This window comes from Chelonia mydas, chromosome 2 (assembly GCF_015237465.2).
Source record: "Chelonia mydas isolate rCheMyd1 chromosome 2, rCheMyd1.pri.v2, whole genome shotgun sequence".
In the NCBI taxonomy this organism is placed as follows: Eukaryota; Metazoa; Chordata; order Testudines; family Cheloniidae; genus Chelonia; species Chelonia mydas.
In genome coordinates, this window is record NC_057850.1 from 142,140,917 (window position 1) to 142,165,750 (window position 24,834).

At 46.5% G+C, this 24,834-nt stretch overlaps 1 protein-coding gene across 8 annotated transcripts in view; it reads left to right on the forward strand.

Annotated features, from left to right (window-relative positions):
- The window catches only part of NFX1 (nuclear transcription factor, X-box binding 1), a 220,057-nt gene that overhangs the window by 82,917 nt on the left and 112,306 nt on the right, over window positions 1-24,834 (forward strand). For all 8 annotated transcript variants that reach the window (XM_043540287.1, XM_043540286.1, XM_043540291.1 and 5 more), the window contains one exon: window positions 11,081-11,178. In XM_043540287.1, coding sequence (XP_043396222.1) covers window positions 11,081-11,178 — 98 coding nt within the window. The remainder of the gene's footprint in view (window positions 1-11,080; window positions 11,179-24,834) is intronic.

Here is a 24,834-nt window from a genome sequence, read left to right on the forward strand (position 1 = left end):
GGGGCAGAGATTAGACCCATGTCGGGTGGTCCTCGATCCATCCCCTCCAGCCTCTAGGCCTCCGACTCACGTGGAGCGGACTAGCCCGGCCTCTTCGGAAACGTTGGAGGCCCTGCAGGTGGCCCGGGACGTCATATCCATTCTGGTACGTGGGCAGGGTGGGATAGCTCAGTGGTTTGAGCATTGGCCTGCTAAACCCAGGGTTGTGAGTTCAATCCTAGAGGAGGCCATTTAGGGATCTGGGGCAAAAATCAGGGATTGGTCCTGCTTTGAACAGGGGGTTGGACTAGATGACCTCCTGAGGTCCCTTCCAACCCTGAAATTCTATGAATGTTCTATGAATGTACCAGGAGTGCTGCCGAAGTCGGCACCATGCCCCAAGAGCAAGCCACCGCTGGGTTCTCCACAGTCGCTTCCAGCTCGGCACCGGTCTTCGTCCAGGGAACATTCCCAATGCCGTTCGCCGCCAGCAACAGTTCAGCGCGTAGTCCACGCGGATCGCCCTCAACTCCCACCAGACTGTCTGGTTGGGTGTCATCCGACCGAGACTCTCAGCACCGCTCCACATCACGGAGTGAGTACTGACAGGACCGAAGCCCGCCAGAGGTCCTCGTCTCATAGGGATTACCACAACCGGTCACAACATGGACGCTGACACCGTTCCCACTCGGAATCCTGCTCTAAGACTCCGCCAAGGCATCGCCTTCGCAGCCCAAGGCATCGATTGCCGGCACCTCGCTGTCATGGGTCTGCCCATCGGAGCCGATTGCGAAGCAGCAGCTACAGATGGTACCGGTCCTCCACATTGAGGTCGTGGTCCCTGGGGCGACATCACTTCCAGCACCGCCGTTCCTCCCAGTCCCAAGACAGCGGCAGTCATTTGTCAGCCCGACCTCTGCTCGTAGTCACCCTTCCATGGGACAGGCCAGCCAGGCCAAACAACCGGGCCCGTCAGTGCCACAGCCAGTGCAGTGGCACTGGGCTCTGTGGCCCGCCCAATGATACCAGTGGGCACCGTGGGGGCCCACTCGGCAGCTGGAGCCTCAGAGGCACCATTGGCCTCCCTCTCCAGACCTCTGAGGAGGGGGTTGGTGGGACATACATCCTCAGCACCATGCCTGGAGTCTGACCAAGTGGTGCATCCTCTGGTGCCGGCGGACACCCAGAGCACCGTGCCGGCCCCCTCGCTCTCTCCAGGTGAGGTGATAATCGCCCCGCCCCGCTCCGTCCCGCAGGAGAACTTTAGGGCCTATCAAGAACTTTTAAAAAGAGTGGCATCAAGCCTCCACCTCCAGGTAGAGGAGTTGGAGGAACCCTCCTACTCCCATTTCAATGTGCTGTCCTCTTTGGCACCGGACAGGTAGCTTTACCCCTCCATTAAGGGGTGGCAAAATTTCAAATGTCTTGTGGCAAACACCAGCTTCGCTGGCCCCAATCTCTAAGAGGGCGGATCGCAAGTACTTTGTACCCACCAAGGGGCACGAGTACCTCTACAGTGGTTGAGTCGGTCAACCACAGGGAGTGGCAGGGCCAACTAGCCCCTACCCTGAAAAAAAAAAAGATTCACGGAGGCTGGTCTCTTTCAGGAGAAGGCTTTATTCTTCCTCGAGTTTTCAGTTTCGGGTGGCAAACCACCAGGCGCCCCTGGGCAGGTATGAATTCAATTTGTGGGGTTCCCTGCCCAAGTTCGAGGATTCCCTCCAGGAGCGCGATAATAAAGAGTTCAAGGCGCTGGTGGAGGAGGGTACACCGGCTGCCAGGGCATCCCTGTAAGTGGCTTCGGATGCGGCGGACATGGCAGCATGGTCCATGGCCTTGGCAGTGTCCATGAGAAGGGTGTTGTGGCTCCTGCTGTCTGGGCAGTCTAGTGAAGCACGGGCTGCCATGCAGGATCTCCCGTTTGACGGCAAAGCTCTGTTTGCGGAACAAACGGATACAAAGCTGCATGGCATGAAGGACTCCCACACGACCCTCCAGACTTTGGGTCTCTATGTCCCGGCTCCGGCCAAATCTAAGTTTAGGCCGCAGCAGGCTCCCAATCAGGCCACCCAGTCGAAGTACGAGGCTGCCTATAACAAGTCGAGGGTCTATAAAAGGCACCCTCAGAGGCAGTGGCGGCCTGCCCCACAACCTGGGTATTCCAAGGGCAAACAAGCAGGGAAAAGGCGGTTTTGATGGGACACTCGGAGGCACCCTGCCAGTCCTCCCCAGGGTTCCCCCCTCAATGAAGCTTCCCTTCTACAATCGGTTGTGTGCTTTCTTCCCGGGGTGGTCATGGCTGAAAGGCCAAAGGAGGACTCTAGCCTCACCATGAACTGGTTTAGATCCCGCAGGTCCAGGGTGGGCCTAAGTTCCGCATGGTCTCACTGGCCTCCATTGTCCCCTCCCTGGACCCCAGCAACTGGTACGCTGCCCTCGGTCTGCAGGACGCGTACTTCCACTTTCACATTTTCGAGGGGCACGGTCGCTTCCTCCGTTTCCTGGTGGGGCAGAATCACTACCTCCTGATGGTCCTCCTGTTTGGCCTATCCACTGCCCCCAGAGTATTTACAAAATGAATATCAGTGGTAGCGGCCTACCTCAGGCACCGGGGGGTCCAGATCTTTCCTTATCTGGATGATTGGCTGGTCAAAAGCAGCTCCTGGTCGCAGGTGAGGGATCACTTGATGCTTCTACTGTCCATGTGCGTTGCCCTGGGCCTGTTGGTAAATGACGCCAAGTCCACGTTAGTCCCGGTCCAATGCATAGAATTTGTTGGGGCGCTCCTGGACAACTTGTCGGCCACAGCCCCTCTCCCAACAGACAGGTTCGAGACCCTGAAAGGGCTTATCGACACACTCACAAGGTTCCCAGTCTACAGCCAGAGCGTGCCTCCAGCTCTTGGGTCACATGTTGGTGTGCACATATGTGGTCCGCAACACCAGACTCCCAGTGAGGCCCCTTCAGCTCTGGCTGGCCTCAGAGTTCTCCCAGGCCAGGGACAGGATGGACAAGGTTCTCACTGTGCCCGACTTGGTGATCGCCTGACTGCGGTGGTGGTCAACCCCAAGCAACATGCTCCAAGGGGTCCCATTCCGGGACAGGACCCCGTCGCTGGAGCTGGTGTCCGCTGCATCGGACCTGTGTTGGGAGGCCCATGTGTGGAACGTTCAGACCCAAGGTCTGTGGTCAGCCACAGGATCTATCCCTACACATAAACGTCAAGGAACTCAGGGCTGTACGCTTGGCGTGCATGGCCTTCCACTCGCAAGGCAAGGTGGTCAGGGTCCTCACGGACAACACTGCCTCGATGTTCTATGTCAACAGGCAAGGCAGGGCCCGGTCCTCTGCCGCGAAGCCCTCAGGCTGGGGAATTTCTGTATAGCCCACGACATCTGCCTGAGGGCCTTCCATCAGCTGGGCGCCTGGAACCCGCTGGCAGATCGCTTGAGCAGGGACTTCTCCTCCCAACACAAGTGGTCTCTCCACCCGGAAGTGGCTCACCAGCTCTTCCACTTGTGGGGAACTCAGCAGGTGGACCTGTTCGCGACACGGCAGAACCGGTGCTGTCCCCAGTTCTGCTCCAGGCGGGGACTGGGATGGGGCGCTATCTCTGATGCCTTCCTCCTGTCCTAGTCAGGCCAGTTTCTCTATGCCTTCCCCCTATTCCCACTGATCAGCAGGGTCCTGGAGAAAATAAAGACGGACAAGGCACAGGTCCTCCTGATTGCCCCAGTGTGGCCCAGGCAGCATTGGTACAGGACCCTCATGGGCCTGGCGGTTGCTCTGCCACAGCCATTGCTGCTCCACCCACACCTGCTCTCCCAGGATCGGGGCCGCCTCCACCACCCCAACCTAGCAGCTCTCCACCTCATAGTGTGGTTGCTCAGTGGTTAAGTAGAGTTGAAAGGACATGCTCGGAAGGGGTCCAGCGCGTCCTCCTGGAAAGCAGATAGCCCTCCACGTGCCATGCCTACTTGGCAAGATGGTCCCGGTTCTCCAGATGGGCGTCCGAACAGGGTGTCTCCCTGGTGGCCGCCCCAATCCAGCTTATCCTGGACTACCTTCTCCACCTTAAAGCCCAGGGCCTGGCACCCTCATCAGTCAAGGTACATCTGGCGGCCATATTGGCCTTCCATCCGCCAGTGCAGGGGCACAAGTATTCCCCCATGCTATGACTGGCTGGTTCCTCAAGGGGTTGTACCGTTTTTTCCCGTATGCTAGGCCCCCGGTCCCGCAGTGAGACCTGAACCTGGTGGTGTCCCATCTCACAGGGCTCCCGTTTGAGCTGCTAGCCATGTGCTCCTAGTCCCACCTCTCGTGGGAGGTGGCCTTCCTGGTCGCTATCACGTCAGCCAGGCGGGTCTTGGAACTCAGGGCCCTGACCTCCGAGCCCCCGTGCACGGTTTTCATTAGGGCAAGGTTCGGCTCTGCCCACACACTGTGTTCCTCCCTAAGGTGGTCTCCACCTATCACATCGGTCAGGACATTTTCCTGCTGGTCCTCTGCCCCAAGCCTCACACGTCCAGTGAGGAATGCCGCCTCCGCACGCTCGACGTGCAGAGGGCTCTGGCTTTGTACCTCGAGCAGACTAAGCCGTTCAGGAAGTCCTCCCAACTGTTCGTCGCCTCAGTTGAGCACATGAGGGGTTGGTCGATCTCCACTCAGTGTCTCTCCAACTGGATTACTTCGTGCATTCGCACTTGTTATGATCTGGCGGGTGTTCCCCCGCCACTGATTGTGAAGGTGCACTTGACTCGAGCTCAAGCCTTGTTGGCTGCCTTCCTGGCCCACATCCCCATCCAGGACATTTGTAGGGCCTCCACATGGTCTTCAGTTTACACGTTCACCTTGCACTATGCAATCGTCTCCCAAACCAGGGATGACGCCAGGTTCGGCAGGGCTGTACTCCGTCCTGAGAACTTGTGAACTCCTATCCACCTCGAACAGATATAGCTTGGAATCACCTATTGTGGAATACACATGAGCAATCACTCGAAGAAGAAAAGACAGTTACCTTTTCCGTAATTGGTGTTCTTCGAGATGTGTTGCTCATGTCTATTTCACATCCCGCCCTCCTTCCCCTCTGTCGGAGTTGTCTGGCAAGAAGGAACTGAGGGTGGGTGGAGCGCGCAGCTCCCCTTATACCACGCCATGGAGGCGCCACTCCAGGGGTTGCTGGGGCGCTCCCCTACGAGTACTGCTAGGGGAAAAACTTCTGGCACCGGTACACGTGGCGAGCATGTACACCTATTGTGGAATGGACATGAGCAACACATCTTGAAGAACACCAGTTACCCAAAAAGGTAACTGACTTAGGCTACTGACAACCTTACCTTTATTGCCAAACGGTTGTCAGTGTTGGCACGCTCTTCCTCCCTGTTCTGTTCAAGGGTTTTTAAGAGTTTGTCTCCATTAGTCTCCCAATAAACCTTGAACTTTTGAAGGCCAACTTAAATTCACGTAGTATAACAGATCTGTGGAGAGTAAGTCATCAGCCTATTTGTCATTTTGAAGGCAGAGCCAGTCCTGCCAGTCTCTGGCAAGAAGGTGTATGGCCCAGTCCATGAAGATCCAACCATTTTTTCTTTATTATTCTGCCTGTACCTCTGCAGGCAGTTACAGACACACTCTGCTGCTGAGGAGAAAACGAAAGGAAAAAAAATCTTTGAACTTCAGCTGCAGAATCATTAAAACTGTGCTGTCAGTTTTGCCCTCTTACAGAGGGAAAGCCCTCCTTTGTGTTTGCCTGAGACTTTAGCAGCTTGACCCCATGGTTATCTTTATGGAGCAGTATCTGATGGTCGAGCCCAGGAAGAAGACAGAATACACATTACAGACCCTTTGCAAGCAGCCAGTCTGAGCAGGGGACCCTTTGACCCCCTTACCATACAAATGGTCTCAGATGTCATTAGACTGGCAAAAAGGCATGCTAAATAAACTGCAGTGTCTGGTATTCCTGCTAACCCTCATGGTGGGTAACACAAAGAAGAATGAGCTATGAGCGGCATCATTTTCTCTGCATCCTTCAGTGGATTGATAGAGATTTTTTTTCTTTTGCAGTCACAAAACATGCCTCCGGGGCATGTTGCCTTAGACTCACTCCTTGATACGTTGTACAGTACAGTCCCCTCCTTTAATCCTCTCTATCTTGCCACATGGGTGGAGCAAAAGGCCTAAACTACCTAAGACGAGCCAGAGCAATTTCAGCTCTGTGCAGTAGTGGCTTGGGGGAAGAGCGGTAGCATGCATCATGGGAGTGGTCATCAGGTCATCGTCTTACCTATTTAGAGTTCAAATTAATGTCTAGTCTTTAGCTGACCCTTGGGGTGGAGGGTGCTTCAGCCTGTAATAGGTTAATAGGAGGATTAGGTTTAGAAGTGTGAGCAACAAGGGTGATGTCGGGGTGGGAGTCTGCTACAGACCACCGGACCAGGGGGATGAGGTGGACGAAGCTTTCTTCCGGCAACTCATGGAAGTTACTAGATCGCAGGCCCTGGTTCTCATGGGAGACTTCAATCACCCTGATATCTGCTGGGAGAGCAATACAGTGGTGCACAGACAGTCCAGGAAGTTTTTGGAAAGTGTAGGGGACAATTTCCTGGTGCAAGTGCTGGAGGAACCAACTAGGGGCAGAGCTCTTCTTGACCTGCTGCTCACAAACCAGGAAGAATTAGTAGGGGAAGCTAAAGTGGGAGGCAGTGACCATGAGATGGTGGAGTTCAGGATCCTGACACAAGAAAGAAAGGAGAGCAGCAGAATACGGACCCTGGACTTCAGAAAAGCAGACTTTGACTCCCTCAGGGAACTGATGGGCAGGATCCTCAGGAAAATAACATGAGGGAGAAAGGAGTCCAGGAGAGCTGGCTGTATTTTAAAGAATCCTTACTGAGGTTACAGGGACAAACCATCCTGATGTGTAGAAAGAATAGTAAATATGGCAGGCGACCAGCTTGGCTTAACAGTGAAATCCTTGCTGATGTTAAACACAAAAAAGAAGCTTCCAAGAAGTGGAAGATTGGACAAATGACCGGGGGGAGTATAAAAATGTTGCTCAGGCATACAGGAGTGAAATCAGGAAGGCCAAATCACACTTGGAGTTGCAGCTAGCAAGAGATGTTAAGAGTAATAAGAAGGATTTCTTCAGGTATGTTAGCAACAAGAAGAAGGTCAAAGAAAGTGTGGGCTTTTTACTGAATGAGGGAGGCAACCTAGTGACACAGGATGTGGAAAAAGCTAATGTACTCAATGCTTTTTTGCCTCTGTCTTCACGAACAAGGTCAGCTCCCAAACTACTGCACTGGGCAGCACAGCATGGGGAGGAGGTGACCAGCTCTCTGTGGAGAAAGAAGTGGTTCGGTACTATTTAGAAAAGCTGGACGAGCACAAGTCAATGGGGCCGGATGCGCTGCATCCGAGAGTGCTAAAGGAGTGGGCAGATGTGATTGCAGAGCCATTGGCCATTATCTTTGAAAACTCATGGCGATCGGGGGAAGTCCCAGACAACTGGAAAAAGGCTAATGTAGTGCCCATCTTTAAAATAGGGAAGGAAGAAGATCTGGGGAACTACAGGCCAGTCAGTGTTACCTCAGTCCCTGGAAAAATCATGGAGCAGGTCCTCAAGGAATCAATTCTGAAGCACTTAGAGGAGAGGAAAGTGATCAGGAACAGTCAGCATGGATTCACCAAGGGCAGGTCATGCCTGGCTAATCTAATTGCCTTCTATGGTGAGATAACTGGCTCTGTGGATGAGGGGAAAGCAGTGGATGTGTTATTCCTTGACTTTAGCAAAGCTTTTGATATGGTCTCCCACAGTATTCTTCCCAGCAAGTTAAAGAAGTATGGATTGGATGAATGGACAAAAAGGTGGATAGAAGGCTGGCTATATCATCAGGCTCAATGGGTAGTGATCAATGGCTTCATGTCTAGTTGGCAGCTGGTATCAAGCAGAGTGCCTCAAGGGTCGGTCCTGGGGTTGTTTTTGTTCAATATCTTCATTAATGATCTGGAGGATGGCGCTGATTACACCCTCAGCAAGTTTGCAGATCACACTAAACTAGGAGGAGAGCTAGATATGCTGGAGGGTAGGGATAGGACACAGAGGGACCTAGACAAATTAGAGGATTGGGCCAAAAGAAATCTGATGAGGTTCAACAAGGACAAGTGCAGAGTCCTGCACTTAGGACGGAAGAATCCCATGCACTGCTACAGACTAGGGACCAAGTGGCTAGGCAGCAGTTCTGCAGAAAAGCACCTAGGGGTTACAGTGGATGAGAAGCTGGATATGAGTCAACAGTGTGCCCTTGTTGCCAAGAAGGCCAATGGCATTTTGGGATGTATAAGTAGGGACATTGCCAGCAGATCGAGGGATGTGATGATTCCCCTCTATTCGACATTGGTGAGGCCTCATCTGGAGTACTATGTCCAGTTTTGGGCCCCACACTACAAGAAGGATGTGAAAAAATTGGAAAGCGTCCAGCAGAGGGCAACGGAAATGATTAGGGGACTGGAACACATGACTTATGAGGAGAGGCTGAGGGAACTGGGATTGTTTAGTCTGCGGAAGAGAAGAATGAGGGGGGATTTGAAAGCTGCTTTCAACTACCTGAAAGGGGGTTCCAAAGAGGATGGATATAGACTGTTCTCAGTGGTAGCAGATGACAGAACGAGGAGTAATGGTCTCAAGTTGCAGTGCGGGAGGTTTAGGTTGGATATTAGGAAAAACGTTTTCACTAGGAGGGTGGTGAAGCACTAGAATGCTTTACCTAGGGAGGTGGTGGAATCTCCTTCCTTTGAGGTTTTTAAGGTCAGGCTTGACAGAGCCCTGGCTGGGATGATTTAGTTGGGGATTAGGTCCTGCTTTGAGCAGGGGGTTGGACTAGATGACCTCCTGAGGTCCCTTCCAACCCTTATATTCTATGATTCTATGAAATCATCCCAGCCATGGCTTTGTCAAGCTGGGCTTTAAAAACCTCTGAGGATGGAGATTCCACCACCTCTCTAGGTAACCCAGTCCAGTGCTTCACTGCCCTCCTGGTGAAATAGTTTTTCTTAATATCCAAACTAGACCTCCCCTACTGCAACTTAAGACTATTGCTTCGTGTTCTGTCATCTGCCACCACTGAGAACAGCCTAGCTCCATCCTCTTTGGAACCACCCTTCAGGTAATTGAAGGCTGCTATCAAATCCCCCCTCACTCTCCTGCAGACTAAATAAGCCGAGTTCTCTCAGCCTCTCCTCATAAGTCATGTACCCCAGCCCCCTAATAATTTTCGTTGCCCTCCGCAAGACACTCTCCAATTTGTCCACATCGTTTCTGTAGTGGAGGGCCCAAAACTGGACACAGTACTCCAGATGTGGCCTCATCAATGCCCAATAGAGGGGAGTAATCACTTTCCTTGATCTGCTGGCAACGCTCTTTCTAATGCAGCCCAATATGCTAACCTTCTTGGCAACAAGGACACACTGTTGACTCATATCCAGCTTCTCGTACACTTTAATCCCAGGTCCTTTTCTGCAAAACTGCCGCTTAGCCAGTCGGTCCCCAGCCTGAAGTGGTGCATGGGATTCTTCCTTCCTAGGTGCAGGACTCTGCACTCGTCCTTGTTGAACCTCATCAGATTTCTTTTGGCCCAATCCTCCAGTTTGTCTAGGTCACTCTGGACCCGATCCCTACCTTCCAGCGTATCTACCTCTTCCCCCAGCTTAATGTCATCCGCAAACTTGCTGAGGGTGCAGATCACTGTAGTTAACTGTATCTGAAACTGAATGTGAAGATGATGCATAGGTTCTAGCTGGGACAGAAGGGTGTACTTGCCTGTTCTGTGGCTGAGGCTATTGTGAGCACATCAGGAGCCAAATACATCCCCTGGCTCCTGGTCACCTTTCAATGCCAATTTAAGTCATTGGCCCTAATTTTCAAAGTAATTAATGGATTGAGCCTCAGCTATATCAAATACTTAAATTCAATCTGTGAACTTCTTGGGGCTGATATTCTGTTGGAAACTGGGATTCACTGTATCTTTTGATTCAGCTGAGAAATTTTGAAGTTTTTGCTTAAGCTATGAGGTGCATAAATAGTTATTCTTGAAATGAATTCCATATTAGTTTTCTGACCGTTTGGTTATCTTTTGCTGTGGATTTTATTTCAAACTGGCAAGCTATTTAGGGGTGGGATCATTTCCTCCCAGTGACTGACAGGTCTGGTTTAGTCTTCAAACTGCAAATTAGGCTGGGATCCCACTGTAATGGATCTATGGACCTTATTATTTGGAGAGAGGAAATTTTCAGATAAACTCAGATACGTTTTTGTGTCTGTTCAGTATTCTTCACATGAAGCAACTTGCTCTTTAGAGCTGGGCAAACTTTTTTCTCCAGTAGATGCGTCTCTCTAAAGAGTGCCAAGTTCATGCACACGAGCACTATATCTTTCATACAGTTTGGATCCATGCAGGCAATCATTATGAAGAACCACAGATATGATGGGAAATGGCTAATTTTTGTTTTCCTTTTCCAAGCTAAATAACCTACAGAAGGTCAGTATACATAGTGAAAAATGAATTAGTTTAATTTTTCTCAGTTTAAAAAAAAAAAATCAGATTATACAAATAGGGAAATCTTGTGTTTAAAATGGTTTTTAACATAGTGCTCCTCAATTGTTCATCTTGTTAAATCACACCACATTAAATCACAAGTTTATTGATTCTATATATTTATATGAAAAGTGTTTAGCAAAGTGTCTATTTTTAATACTACTAGTATAAAAATTGTGGAACTGAAACTCTACAGGCCATAGATTTACTAAAATGAACAGGCACAATTTTAGCCTTTTTTTTTTAAATATTTCAAAGCAATACACAACTTTAAGTTGCAAATCTTATAATGCACCTAATTCTTGTATTTTTTTTTAATATAAAATCTGTAACACGTCCATGAGAAATATTAAGGGAGGATGATTTGAAGGCAGTGTCTTGTGCCTGCAGCTCCGAACTCATGCAGAAGCCACAATGTGACCACTGATGTTCATATGACATATATATAAAGTACCAATATGTTAAAAGGTTTAATTTACAAATCATTTTTACATTTTCATTTTTGATAGATTTCATTCATACATGTGAAAATCTTTGCCATGAAGGAGAATGTGGACCATGCTCTCGTACATCAAATATTTACTGTAGGTGTGCCTTCAAAACAAAGGTAAAACTTTAAACACTAATCTCTAGTAACAAGCTCTCTTAAAAATTATCTGGGGGAAGGAGGCGCTATACACTGTAGTAGCAAGTAGTACTGCCAGATTTGTAGAACCAGTAGGAAATAGCTAGCTCAACATGCGGGTCATTTACTTATATGTTTCATTAAGTTCAGGAGTGTGCTTTTCAGTTTATATGTACATGATTTTATTCATTAATTTAGCTGTGGAAAACCCATCTTCTCCCACAAAACTACTACAATTCAGTGAATGTTACTTCCACCAAAAGCATTAGAAGTTAGAAGTATGTCATGTGCATGGTGATTTGATGTGGAATTTTGGAGAGTGGTGTTTGTGCTGTGGAATGTTGCTAGTGCTGCCATATTAATGCTGCTAGGGCTGCTCTTCTTGGAGCTCTGATTTTAGCTGCACTAGAACAAAATGCAGCGTATTGATTCATTAAACCTCGGTCTTATTCCTAAAGAAAGACCACATGCTCAGTTTGGTGGCAAAGGCACTCAACCAGGTTTGCTGTCAACAAAGTACAGTCCTAGTGCCCCATAGGCGCTCAGTCATGGAATTAAACATGTATACCCCTTACAAGGTACTAGTTCAATCAACAGAACAGGATGCTATCTCCTAAACTAGTACAAAGATGCCCTGCATGACTTCTCTTTTCATATATTGATACAGACAAGTTACATATTACATTCCGTATGCTTTTCATTATAATCCTGTACCTTGTACCTGCGAGTTCGTCTTCAAAACGTCTTCATCCATTTTCCTGTCCTTCCCTCATTACCTTATGAGGGGTCTGTGGGTCCATGAGTGTAGCATTTCCTAGAAATGTGTTTCTGCAGTTACTTGAGAAATCTGGGCATTTCTGTACCATCCTCTCAGGTCAGGAATGTGCTTTCTAATACCTAGTGTGTTGCCATTCTGCCAAGGCCTGGCATATGCTGGTTCACAGCCTTTGGCTCACACTGTTAGTTATGCCTAGGGCTCCCGCAAGGCTTACGGGGGAGTCATTTGTTTAGCAGTCTCCATTTCTTCCTCACTCTATACATTTGTACAGTGATCCAGCAGATTGTCAGTTTGTATATTGCCAGTAACAAGCCAATTGTTTTATTATTATTGTGTGGAACCCCATCTTTGAAGCAATTTGATAGTGTTGGAGCCTTAATGAATGTGACATTCATGTGTTCACAGTAGTATCTTCAAACCATGTATATCTGATGTTTCTGTGACTTTGCCGCCAAGGTCCAATATGGTCCCTGCAAACTTGCTTTCCTGATAAATGTTTGGGTGAAAGGCCTAGGATTATCTCTTACTGCTATGAGTTCCAGCATAGCATCTTCTAGCTTTTGCAGCTCCTCAGAGAACTCAAGATCCCGTCCTTGAAAAGTAAGAGTGGTAAATCACCAATGTGATTGAAGTCCATCATGAAATACCACATGTCCTGAAAATGGCATTTCTCATAGACAAGACCGTCCCAGTCATGGAATTAATCTTGGCCATAGTGGCAGCTGATTGGTCAAACATCTTGGCATCTGGACTGCTTCCTCTATATTTACAAAATGCATTACAGGTCCAGTCTGGCTGCCTCTTTGTCACTAGAACCTGTTCTTCTTTGATTAGTGTCCCTATGGGTGTTCCTCTTCAGGTATACAGGTGTCCATGGTTCTTCAATTGAAGATCTTCGTTAACAATGTCTGTTTGACCCACATGTCCTATATATCCTCATGCCACGCTGTGAGGCTAAATAGGTCTGCTTGTTCAAACCGCCCTCAGTTCCTTCTCAACCACCTTGGCTTGAGATGGAGTTTTAGCAGGTCCACCTCAAGTGTGCCTCAGAAAAGAATTTTTTCCTAGTTGCTAGTTTAGTTCAGTCTAGTTTGTTAGATTAGCTTAGGTTAGTAGTTGGAAAGATTGTTTTTTGTTCTCCCCTCCTTCTGGGGAGGCTTGTCGTCTTCAGGAGGGCATGCCTGTCTCACCAGGGTTTAAATGTTGCCTTGCTTGCAAGGAGCCCAACCTGATTAGCAGCAGCACTGCAAATGTGTTCACTGCCTAGAAGAGTTACACATCCCACATAAGTATGGCTTTTGCCTAGCCCTTAATTTCAGGGTGAAGAAGAACCTGGAGATCAAGTTGAGGCTACTTATGATGGAGCGTTCCCATTGCCTTGCTTCAGAGCCAGGTCAGCAATCTCCGGGCAGATCCAGCATCCCTTCAACCTCGGCTCAGCACTCCCCCTCAGAAAGAGAGAGACTCCAGAGGCCTCTTCAGAAGGTCTCTGGAAGAAGAGCTCTGACTCTCCTTGTAAACAGTCTGCTCTGAAAAGTCCTTGGTCTTCCAGTAGGTCAACCATCTCAAAAAATTCAACTTCTTGAATAGGTACTGTAGAGACAAGGGGCTCCTCTAGTTCCAGCGGGACTGGAAAACCCTGAAGCTCTTCTAAGAGCAAACACTGCTCCAAGCAAGCTTTGGTTCCATCTGGACATGATAGAGATAGCAAAGAGAGACATTCTTCCAGACTGATACAGATGGACATAGCTCTACCTCTGGTACCTCCCGTGATGGGTTCCTTGCTATGATATAAGGCTAAACCTCCATCAGCACCCACCTCAGGGTGCTCTAATTCTTCGGTATTGTGCACTTCTAGAGAGAGGTGGACAGTTATATTGATTCACAGCTCCCTGACAGACAGGTTAAGCAGATGCTTATCTGCAGACCAGAAATGGGAGATCCACAACATATTTCTAACCAACATGTTCGCATAGTGGGGTACTCCGCTGAGATCTCTTTGCGTCCCAGATGAACAAAAAGCTTCCCACGTATTGCTCCAGGGGAGCCATAAACTGCGAATGCAAGGGCGATGCTCTCCTGCTGTCCTGGATGGATGACCTTTCCTTCCTTCCCCCTACTACCTCAAGATGTACAGTAGATCTGTCACAAAAGAGCCACCATTATCCTCCTAGCACCCCACTGGTCCAGACAGTTCTGGTTTATGGAACTCCGAATGATGTCAGGACACTCACCTATCAGAATATGACTCTTTTAGGATCTCCTGGCTCAGGATGGGGGTAGGGGGGAGATCAAGTACCCTAACCTGGGCTCACTCCACCTCATGGCCTGGTACTTGGATGGGCATCAGAAATAAAACATTCATGCTCTGTCCTTGTTCAGGAAATCCTTATCCAAACTAAAAAGGTTTCTACTAGAGCCTGCTACCTGGCTAAATGGTGGTACTTTTCAGCCTAGGTACATCACCACCACCATGTGCATTCCAGTTATCCTAAACTATCTCCTCTGCTTAAAGACTTTAGACCTGGCTCTAAGTTTGCTGTGAGTACACCTAGCATTGATTAGTGCCTTTCTCCTTCCGGTGAAGGGACGTTCTGTCTTTATGCACGTGGCTACTGTGTGATGTATGAAGGGCTTGATCAGAACCTTCCCACCAGTCATTAAACTTACCTCTCAATGGGTCCTTAACCGTGTCCAGACAACACTCTCAGGTCCGCCCTTTGAACCTATGGAAACATGTATAACAATACCTGCAGCAAAACTTCCCCCTCCTGGGGGTATTACAGCTCACTCCATGTGAGCAGAAGCTGCTTTCACATCATCCTCATCAGACGTTCTGCTGCAGAACAGCAACTTCGAGGTCTGTCCAAATGTTCATGACACACCTTGCTCTAACTCAAGCTGCAACTGTATACCAGCTTCCTTGCACTCTCTGCTAGTCAACCACGTGTGGAATAAACACAAGGACAATCATTCGAAGAAGAAATAGAGGGTACTTATTGTAACTGGAGGTTCTTCAAGATGTGTGGTCCCTAACTGTATTCCCCTACCTGCCCTCCATTCCCTCTGCTTCGGATTCTGTAAAAAGAGGAATAGGAGAGGCACTGATCCATACTGCCTCTTATACCCTCAGTCGGGAGCACGAGAGAAACTGTTGCGCATGTGAGCGTCAAGAGACACTGCTTTGAAGAATTTCTGGACTCGGGCACATGGCACACGTGTACCCACTTGTGGAATACAACGGATAGGGACCACACACTTTGAAAAATCTCCAGGTACAGTAAGTAACCTCCATTTACTCACCCTTTGCAGTAACTGTGGTTCTTCGAGCTCTGTCACCCTGTTGATGATCACTACCTACCCTCCTTCCCCTCTGCTTCAGAGTTTCCTCTATGGAAGATTGTGGTAAAGAAGGAGTTGAGGGTGGTTTGCCTGCACAGACCTCTGTGTGGAGCACAAGAATGTATGGGACAGATGAACAGGCCAAGTGGATGCTAATGAAAATTTCCAATTGAAGTTGCATGGGGCGCGCACGCGCACACACACGCACGCACACACACACACACATACCCACCCACCCACCCCCTTCTGAAGTGGAGTACCTATGGGGGGCACATCTCAAAAAAATAGTTTTTAACTGCACAGGGTGAGTTACCTCTCCTTATGTGTGTCATCAGTTATTGGCTGTGTGTGTGTGTTCTCGCTGTGTGCTGCTCTTGCTCTGGCCAGATAGCCTGTTCAGCAGGCTCCAGTCCAAGAAGACCACAGGCTCCATTCAGTAGCGAAGGAACTTGGCCAGGTTTATTGTCCATGAAGCACTGTCCTAGAGTCCTGGCTCAATGGTTACAGGTACGTTAACACATGTATGCCCATTACAATGGATTCAGTTCTGTCAACAGCGGGACTTTCCATTCCCCCCTCGGCTAAACAACAACACCCTGTCTGTGACCCCTCTTTTATACACTGATACAAATAAATTACCTATTGCCCCTCTGATGTGGTTAGTTACCACCCTTTACATTGTACTTCTTGGTTTAATCAAAGCATCTCTATCCATCATCCTATGATCCTGACTGTATCTTTAAGAGGGGTCAGTAAGTCCCTGTACCATCTTCAGGGAGTGTGTTTACACCATAACCTTGTATTGGGGTTTTTTGGCACTACCCTTCTAGAATGTGCTTACATGACTACTTAGTTCCTAGGCGTGCTTGTGTTTTTGCAACGCCAGCCCTGTTCTTGCCAAGTTCATGTATTGGACGGTGAACCCGCAAGCTGGCATCTGCTTTGTAACAGGGCAGGGCTTGACTTTTGTTTGGGCCTTAGGTCTTACACCAGGCCCTTATACCAGGCCTCATGTCTCAGGCTCTCTCTTTCTACTACATTCCCCCACTTTTTGTCTTTTCATGGGGAGGATATTTTAACCATTGTCACGAAAAAAGCATAATGCATGGACTGAAGATGTCCCAGTGGGCTAAACACTGTTATATGGCCACCTTATTTTACCTTCTCCACATTCATTCCCCATCTATTCCTTGGTCTTCACATTCCCTCGTATGACTGGTGGACAGATTTTAAGTTCCAGTTATGTCTTAGTCCCTTATGGTGGGCCTGGGAATGTTAGCTCAGGAACTTTGAGGAATGTAATTTTATGTTTGAGATTTGGGCACATATACCCATATTATATATATGGGAATATATGTATAGTATCACAGAATATCAGGGTTGGAAGGGACCTCAGGAGATCATCCTGCTCAAAGCAGGACCAATCCACAATTAAATCATCCAACCAATTTTTGCCCCATATCCCTAAATGGCCCCCCTCAAGGATTGAACTTACAACCGTGGGTTTAGCAAGCCAATGCTCAAACCACTGAGCTATCCCTGGGCCCCCCGTCCCCCGCGTGTACATGTGACACTGCCTCATATTTGAGCATCTGTATTATCATTAGTAGTAGGATGAGTGTTTTGGAATACTGGGATAGGCATTATTTCAGGGTGTCCCACAGCGCTATGTATGTAAGTAGTAAAACAGAAGTTTGCAGTAGACACATCACAAATGAGGCCTTTATATATAAATTTTTTGTAATTAGTTACTAACTACACAATACTGTACATCCATGTTACAGGTTACCCTTACTGCTGGTTGTCACCCTCTATTCCTGAGGGAATTCAGCACCAAAAAATTAAAAATTTCTGTGGATAATATTTTAAAATTCTGCATATTTTATTTGTCAAAATAACATAATATAATCACACGAGTTTCAATATTTTGGTAATTTTATTTCAAAATACTTGTCAGCAAGTATGTCTGTAACAATACAGACAAAAAAGATTCAGGAAATGTTTGACAAATAGATTCCTTACTAGGCATGTTAATACAGAACTTTGAGTAATTAATTTAAACTACAAAAAAGAAATGTATTTCCTGCACCCCTCAGAAGAAGTACAAAGGCTCGGGGGAGTCAGAGGTAATGGAGGAACTGAGGGAGAAGGAAGGAGCCTGGGAGTGAACCAGGAGGGTTGTTGGGTGTGGATAGGAGAAGTATGGAACATTTTCTTTTTGGAGGGATTGCTAGGGAGTTGGGAAGCCCAGCTATGCAGACCCTGGCTCTTCCATTCAGTCAGGCACGTCTGTCCCTGTCCCTGAGTGTGCCTGCACCCACTGTTTCCATGTGCCCCTCCATTCATCCCCTGGTTCAATACTGTCACCCCACAAGCTCCTGTGCCCGTGACCCAGTCTGTCCCGCTCCCCCCACTAGCCCTTCTGAACCCCAGTCTGTGATCTCCTAACAGCCCTGTGGGCCCCACTTTGCTTCCTAACCTGGCTTCACAGGCAGGCTGCTGTGGTGAACACAGCGGCTAGCTGTTACTGCTGGTCAGCTGGCTGTTCTGGTGCCACAGCGGCCTCTGGTGGGCGAAAGGTGGAACTGCAGCACTTTTTCAGCAGACTGTATTTTCAAGGGGGTGGGGGGGAAATTTTGTATCAGACATGATTCTGCATGTTTGCAGTGGCATAGAATTCCCCCAGGAGTAATCCTCTGATCAGCTTCGCTGGGCAGGAAACAGGAACAGCTAGCTTCTGTGTTCCATTTGTTGCATACCTCTGATACACCAGTAGTTGACGTAGATCCAGTTATTTCTTATAGATGCTGTCTTCCAGATAAACCTACTGAATGGACAGTAACCAATTTACCAAATATTGCTGTGTCAGAATTTAATTGTTAGCCAGACACCGAACAAGATTGTTTTGAATGACCTGCTTCATTTAGGATGCAGTGTCACTGACCCCAAATTTTGACTGTTACTAACAGGGAATTTGTTTGCACAATTTGACATATTGCCAACTCATTACTGTTTTTGTTATACACCAACAATGCCAATGCTAGCTAGCTGTTTGTTACTAATAAGGTTAGGTGATTAAAAAAGGAAAATATTTTCTAATGAGTTGGTTATGGTAGTTACATAGTAACTTCCATAAACAGTACAAATAACTTCTTTACTGGTTTGTTGTCTCCTTGCTTTGTTGTTGGCTGCCATTAGTTTAATTTTTACCTGTGTGTTAGTTAAACCGTTTAGCAATATAAACAATAATACAGCGGCGTTTACACAGTAGCTAAATTCATTCATATTTCAATGGTAAAGATTTAAAACCACCGGCACATGAACTCACTTTACTTAATAATATACAGTTTAAATGACAGTTAGACCTGGTCCAGCTAGTGGTATTTAGCTGATTGCCTACCTAATTGTCCATATATAGTAGACTGAGGTGTAGTTGGCTAGTCTGTTGTTTATAAAGCACTTCATTTTTCTTTTCTTGATGCCTGGGGGTTTCTTCACTGTGTACTGATGTCTTCTGGTGTCTTCAGTCGGTGGGATGCAACCATAAACAGCTTAAGTTGATTAACAGAATAAAGTTTTTACATTCCTCTTTTTTTCAGTAACCCAGATTTAATACACAGATTAACTTAGTGTGCATTATTAATTTTTTATATACTAAATATAGTGCTTAACTGTTGAAATAGATGTACACGATCTTCTGTGAGAAGGAGTACTGCTCTCCTCTGCTGAGCACTCTGTTTTAGCAAAAGAGTTAGTAACAGAATTTTTATCCAAGCTTTCTAGAGTTAATTTGCTTGTGATACCAATTCCACTTCTGCTAACTGTTTAGAAGCACAAACTTTAACCACCACTACTTCCCTTTAACATAACATTAAAGAAAGAGTGTAAACATTAAACCAAACTGAATTTTAAATGCTGGTCTATGAAAACACATTGAGAGTATTAAACTTTTATAACACTTAGATGTATTTGGGAAAAAAAGGTGTTAATGTGTTGAAATTGTTTGGTTAGCTTTAACATTTTGGAACATAACCAGACATAGTTTATATTTGATATCTTTTTTACCATTTTTGCTATAACATTCTTATAACTATATTTTAATACTTAATAAAGGTGCAAACAAGTTTATAAAAACCCAAACAAGAAATTGACATTTTGTTAATATTACTGTTGTTGAATTACTGGTGATGTTTCCCTTTACATTTTTTCCTTTGACTAAAAAATCCCCTTGTGATTACTAAAAGAGAATTCTTTTTGTTTGCAATTGCATTATTTGTTGAGGCAGAAATATATGTACATATATTTATAACTGAGGCCTTTTTGAGCTTTTGCAAAAAAATTAATTGGTTAATACTGTTACGATGATTATACCCCAACCATAATATTAAAATAATGTGGTACCATTTATATTTTTAAAAAGTATAAAATTGACTTTTGTTGTAACAAAATAAAAGAAAAAAGTGGTCACGTGACACACAGCACAGAGCAACATACAAGACAAACAGGACAAAATTACAATTAAAAATGAATGGCACCAGAATTATATTTATAACTATACAAGATAAGGCATTAAGAACCTTAGGTATTAAAGCAATGCATTATAGAAAATAAACAGGTGAGCAAAAGAATTAAAGATCTAAATAAGCAAGTTATTACCATTTCATTTTAAACTTTTAATAAGAATTGATAAAAATTCATATGAAGATATTTTCCCCCTTTGTTGTATTAGATTAATAAGTTAAGGCATTTTCCATTTCTTTATATTACTTTACTTTAAAAACTCTTCTATATGGAAATGTTTCAAATATTAGTCAGTGGTTAGAATTAGAAGCAGAGTCTGCATTTCTGTTGCTTGGCAGCCATATCTTCAAGAAAATTAGGAGTGATTCCAGCTGTTGATTCCTGAAGAGTGTAAATAATTAATTTACTGGATTTATTTAGAATAAAACTTTTATCTAATTTTCTCTTTGTTATTTTGTTCTGTTTTCAGTTGTTTTTGTCTTTTTTAGCAATGGTGGTTTCTGGAATAACTATAACTTTTAACTTTTAAAACAAAGAGAGAAAGCAGAAGTGAGAAGAGGCGGGGACTGCAGGGGAAGGGAGTGGGGGAAGTACAACCTAGGAAGGGAGGGATACCTGAGCCAAGAGAGATTAACTCTATCAAATTATCTTAAAGTACAGGCAGCAGCAGTGAGTTTAGCAAACTGAGAGAGGATAGAAGGGAAAACTTAACTGAAGTAAAAATATTTGAGAAAGAAGATTATATTATTAGCTCTGAGCTGAGGCTCCATGGGTTAAAGCAGTTGGGAACCTGCACCCCTGGTTTTTATCCTGGCTCTGAGATGAGAGTAGGGGTCATTACTTGCTCTTGCAATATCTGAATTTGTTCCCCCAGTATCTGTTGCTTTTGTCCTCATGCCAAATAGATTGCAAGAGTGCCCTTGCCTGCTACAGTTAACTGTTTTGGGGCAACTCCATGTATTAATGCATCAATTTTAGGTATTAAACTGCTCACTCTCAGTATTTCACTTTGTAATTCGTTTTTATCCACTCCCCCATGATAAAGTCGCAGCTCCAGTTTCCTAATGTGCTCTGTGAACTGTTCCATTTTTTCCTTCATCTGATTTACCAATCCAGTGAAAGTATTGTTTGCTACTTCTCCCTCCTGTGCACTTACTTTTCCTGTTCTGACAGACATCAGTCTAGGACTCAGTTTAGCTTTTAGTGGAACCTGGCTTTTATCAGACAATGCAAGAGGCCCGTGGCCAGTTTGGGTCATTCCCAATGTCCCCATTGCAGCACCCATTCCAATCACTCCATGTTACATCTTTTAATTTTTCTCAGGCCACCTTTTTCCATTTCTGTTTCCATTCTTCAGGCACTGTATAGGTACCCGAAGCCCATTGCTGACCAATATTTATAACCGGGGATGGCACTTCTATTTTTTGAAGATTCTTTACAGCTATTTCCAACATTTATTCTGTTCCTGTGCTTTCTGTAACATATAATGTCTCTGAACTGCTTGCCACCCTGCTAGGAGAGCAGAAGCATTTCAGATCTCTGTTGCTTCTCTTGCTGCTTCTTTTTTTTTTTTCTGTTAGTTGCCCTGCCAATTTTGTGGCCTGATGTGTACATTTCTTACTCTTATTATTTTCTAAGGCTATAGTCTCTGCCCAACCTTACGGATTCCATTCCATGTTTCTTCCCCCTATCTCTTTTAAATTCATATGGACCTCCTTTACTGGCAGTCCAGCATGTCCATACCTCATGAAACTCATCAAAAACATTGTTGCAGGTGGTTTTGGGTACATGTTGTCAGTCGCCCCTCCCTCCGTGAAAGCAATGGCAGACAATCGTTTTGCGCCTTTTTTCCGTACAGACGCCATACCACGGCAAGCATGGAGCCTGCTCAGCTCACCGTCACCACTGCTGTTGTGTCCTGGGTGCTGTTGTTAGCAGACGGTGCAACTGCTAACCGTCATCATCCACCACTTCCGCTGCAACTGTACTCTCCTGCTCTTGTAAATGAGCTCAGTCTCAATAGCAAATTTCTCCATGTTGTCGTCATCCACCGCTTCTGCTGCAACTCAGCTTTCCTGCAGATGCCATACCACGGCAAGCAAGGAGCCCACTCAGTTCACCGTCACTGCTGCTGTTGTGAGCATTGTAAACACCTCACGCGTTATCCTGGAGTATATACATAACTGGGCTAAGAGACACCAGCACAAGGACGATTTTGATAAGGATATGGACGCAGAAGTTCGTGAAAGGACGGGCTGTGGCAATTGGGACATCCATGGTGGCAGTAAGGCTGGTTGATACAGTGGAACGCCAATTCTGGGCCCGGGAAACGAGCGCAGACTTGTGGGACCGCATAGTGTTGCAGGTATGGGATGATTCACAGTGGCTGTGAAACTTTCGCATGCGTAAGGCCACTTTCCTTGAACTCTGTGAGTTGCTTTTCCCCACCCTGAAGCACAGGAATACCAAGATGAGAGCTGCCCTGACAGTTGAGAAGCGAGTGGCGATAGCCCTGTGGAAGCTTGCAATGCCAGACAGCTACCGGTCAGTCAGGAATCAATTTGGAGTGGGCAAGTCCACTGTGCCGGCTGCTGTGATCCAAGTAGCCCGTGCAATCATTGACGTTCTGTTATCAAGGGTAGTGATTCTGGGAAATGTGCAAGTCATAGTGGATGGCTTTGCTGCAGTGTGGTTCCCTAGCTGTGGTGGGGTGATAGACGGAACGCATATCCCTATCTTGGCACCGGACTACCTTGCCAACCAGTACATAAACTGCAAGGGGTACTTCTCAATGGTGTTGCAAGCACTGGTGGATCACAAGGGACGTTTCACCAACTTCAACATGGGATGGCAGGGAAAGGTGCATGACGCTTGCATATTTAGGAACTCCAGGCTGTTCGAGCAGCTGCAAGAAGGAACTTACTTCCCAGACCAGAAAATTACTGTTGGGGATGTTGAAATGCCAATAGTTATCCTTGGAGACCCAGCCTACTCATGAAGTCTTACACAGGCAACCTGGACAGTAGTAAGGAGCAGTTCAACTATAGGCTGAGCAAGTGCAGAATGGTGGTAGAATGTGCCTTTGGACATTTAAAAGCTCGCTGGTGCTGTTTGCTAACTAGGTCAGACCTCAGCACAACCAACATTCCCATTGTTATTGCTGCTTGCTGTATGCTCCATCATATCTGTGAGAGTAAGGGGGAGACGATTATGGCGGGGTGGGAGGTTGAGGCAAATCGCCTGGCATCCGATTTTGAGCAGCCAGACACCAGGGTGATTAGAAGAGCACAGCTAGGCGCACTGCGCATCAGAGAGGCTTTGAAAACCAGTTTCATGACTGGCCAGGCTACGGGTGCGACCATTGTGTGTGTTTCTCCTTGATGCAAACCCGCTCCCCTTAGATGATTTTAATTCCCTGTAACCAAACCACTGTCCCTCCCCCTTTTGAAATAAAGTAACTATTGTTTTGAAACCATGCATTCTTTCTTTATTAATTAATAAAATAAAAAAGTGAGTTAACTGACAAGGTAGCCTGGGTGGGGTGGGAGGGAAGGACAAGGCCACATTGCTTTTTGTAGCCACGCTACAAATCAAACTGTTTGAATGACAGCCTTCTGTTGCTTGGGCCATCCTCTGGAGTGCAGTAGCTGGGTGCCCGGAGCCTCCCCCCACTGCGTTCTTGGGCGTCTGGGTGAGGAGGATATGGAACTTGGGGAGGAGGTCACGCGGTTATACAATGGATGCAGTGGGGGTCTGTGCTCCTGTTGGCTTACCTGAAGCTCCACCAGATGCTTCATCATATCCGTTTGCTCCCCCATTAGCCTCAGCATCGCCTCCTGCCTCTGCTCTTCGTGCTCCTGCCTCAGCTCTTCATGCTCTCTTAATGCTTTCCTGGCCTCTAACACTGAATGCCTCCATGCATTAAGCTGTGCCCTATCAGTGCGGGGGGACTGCATGAGCTTGGAAGACATGTCATCATGAGTGCATTTTTTTCGCCTTCTAATCTGCAATAACCTCAGGGACGGAGATGATAGGGGGAGCATAGAAACATTTGCACCTGGGGGTGGCGGGGAGATAAAAAGGGAGAGTAAAATTTAAGATGATACATTTCTGAGAACAAAAGGGATAGTCTTTCACAGTGAATCAAGCAATTCACAGCAGACAGCACATGTGCTTTAGGTACAAGGTCACATTTTTCCTTTTATATTGAGAGCCTGCCAGTATGGTGACACATAGCACACGGCTGGGCAACAGAATTCGGGTTTCCAGGCAGCCATGGTGTCATAAATATAAAGGGGGGGGGGAGGCTTTTGTCTGTCTGTGTGATACCTTTGCCGGGAACTAGGAACAGATCAAGGATGCAAGCCCTCCAACTCCTGTAAAGTTAGTTAGTAATCTAGCTAGAAAATGCATTAGGTTTTCTTTGTTTTGGCTTGTGAAATTCGCTGTGCTGGAGGAAATGCGTATTCCTGTTTTTGTGCCTTTTTGTAACTTAAGGTTTTGCCTAGAGGGATTCTCTATGATTTGAATCTGACTGCCTGTAAGACTATCTTCCATTCTGATCTTACAGAGTTGTTCTCTTTATCTTTTTTTGTTCTAATAATAAAGTTCTATTTTTTAAGAACCTGATTGGGTTTTTTGGATCTTAAAAATCCAAGGCTGGTCTGTGCTCATCTTGTTTATTCTCAAGCCTCCCCAGGAAAGGGGGTGTAAGGGCTTGGGGGGCGGTATTTTGGGGAAATAGGAACTCCAAGTGGTCCTTTCCCTGTTCTTCGTCTAAATCACTCGGTGGTAGTAGCATACTGTTCAAGGACAAGGCGAATTTTGTGCCTTGGGAAAGTTTTTAACCTAAGCTGGTAAAAATAAGCTTAGGGGGTCTTTCATGCGGGTCCCCACATCTGTACCCTAGAGTTCAGCGTGGGGAGGGACCCCTGTGACACATGGTAAGGCACAGGGTACCCGGGGTTGGCTTCTTACGTATACCATGTGGGAATGGT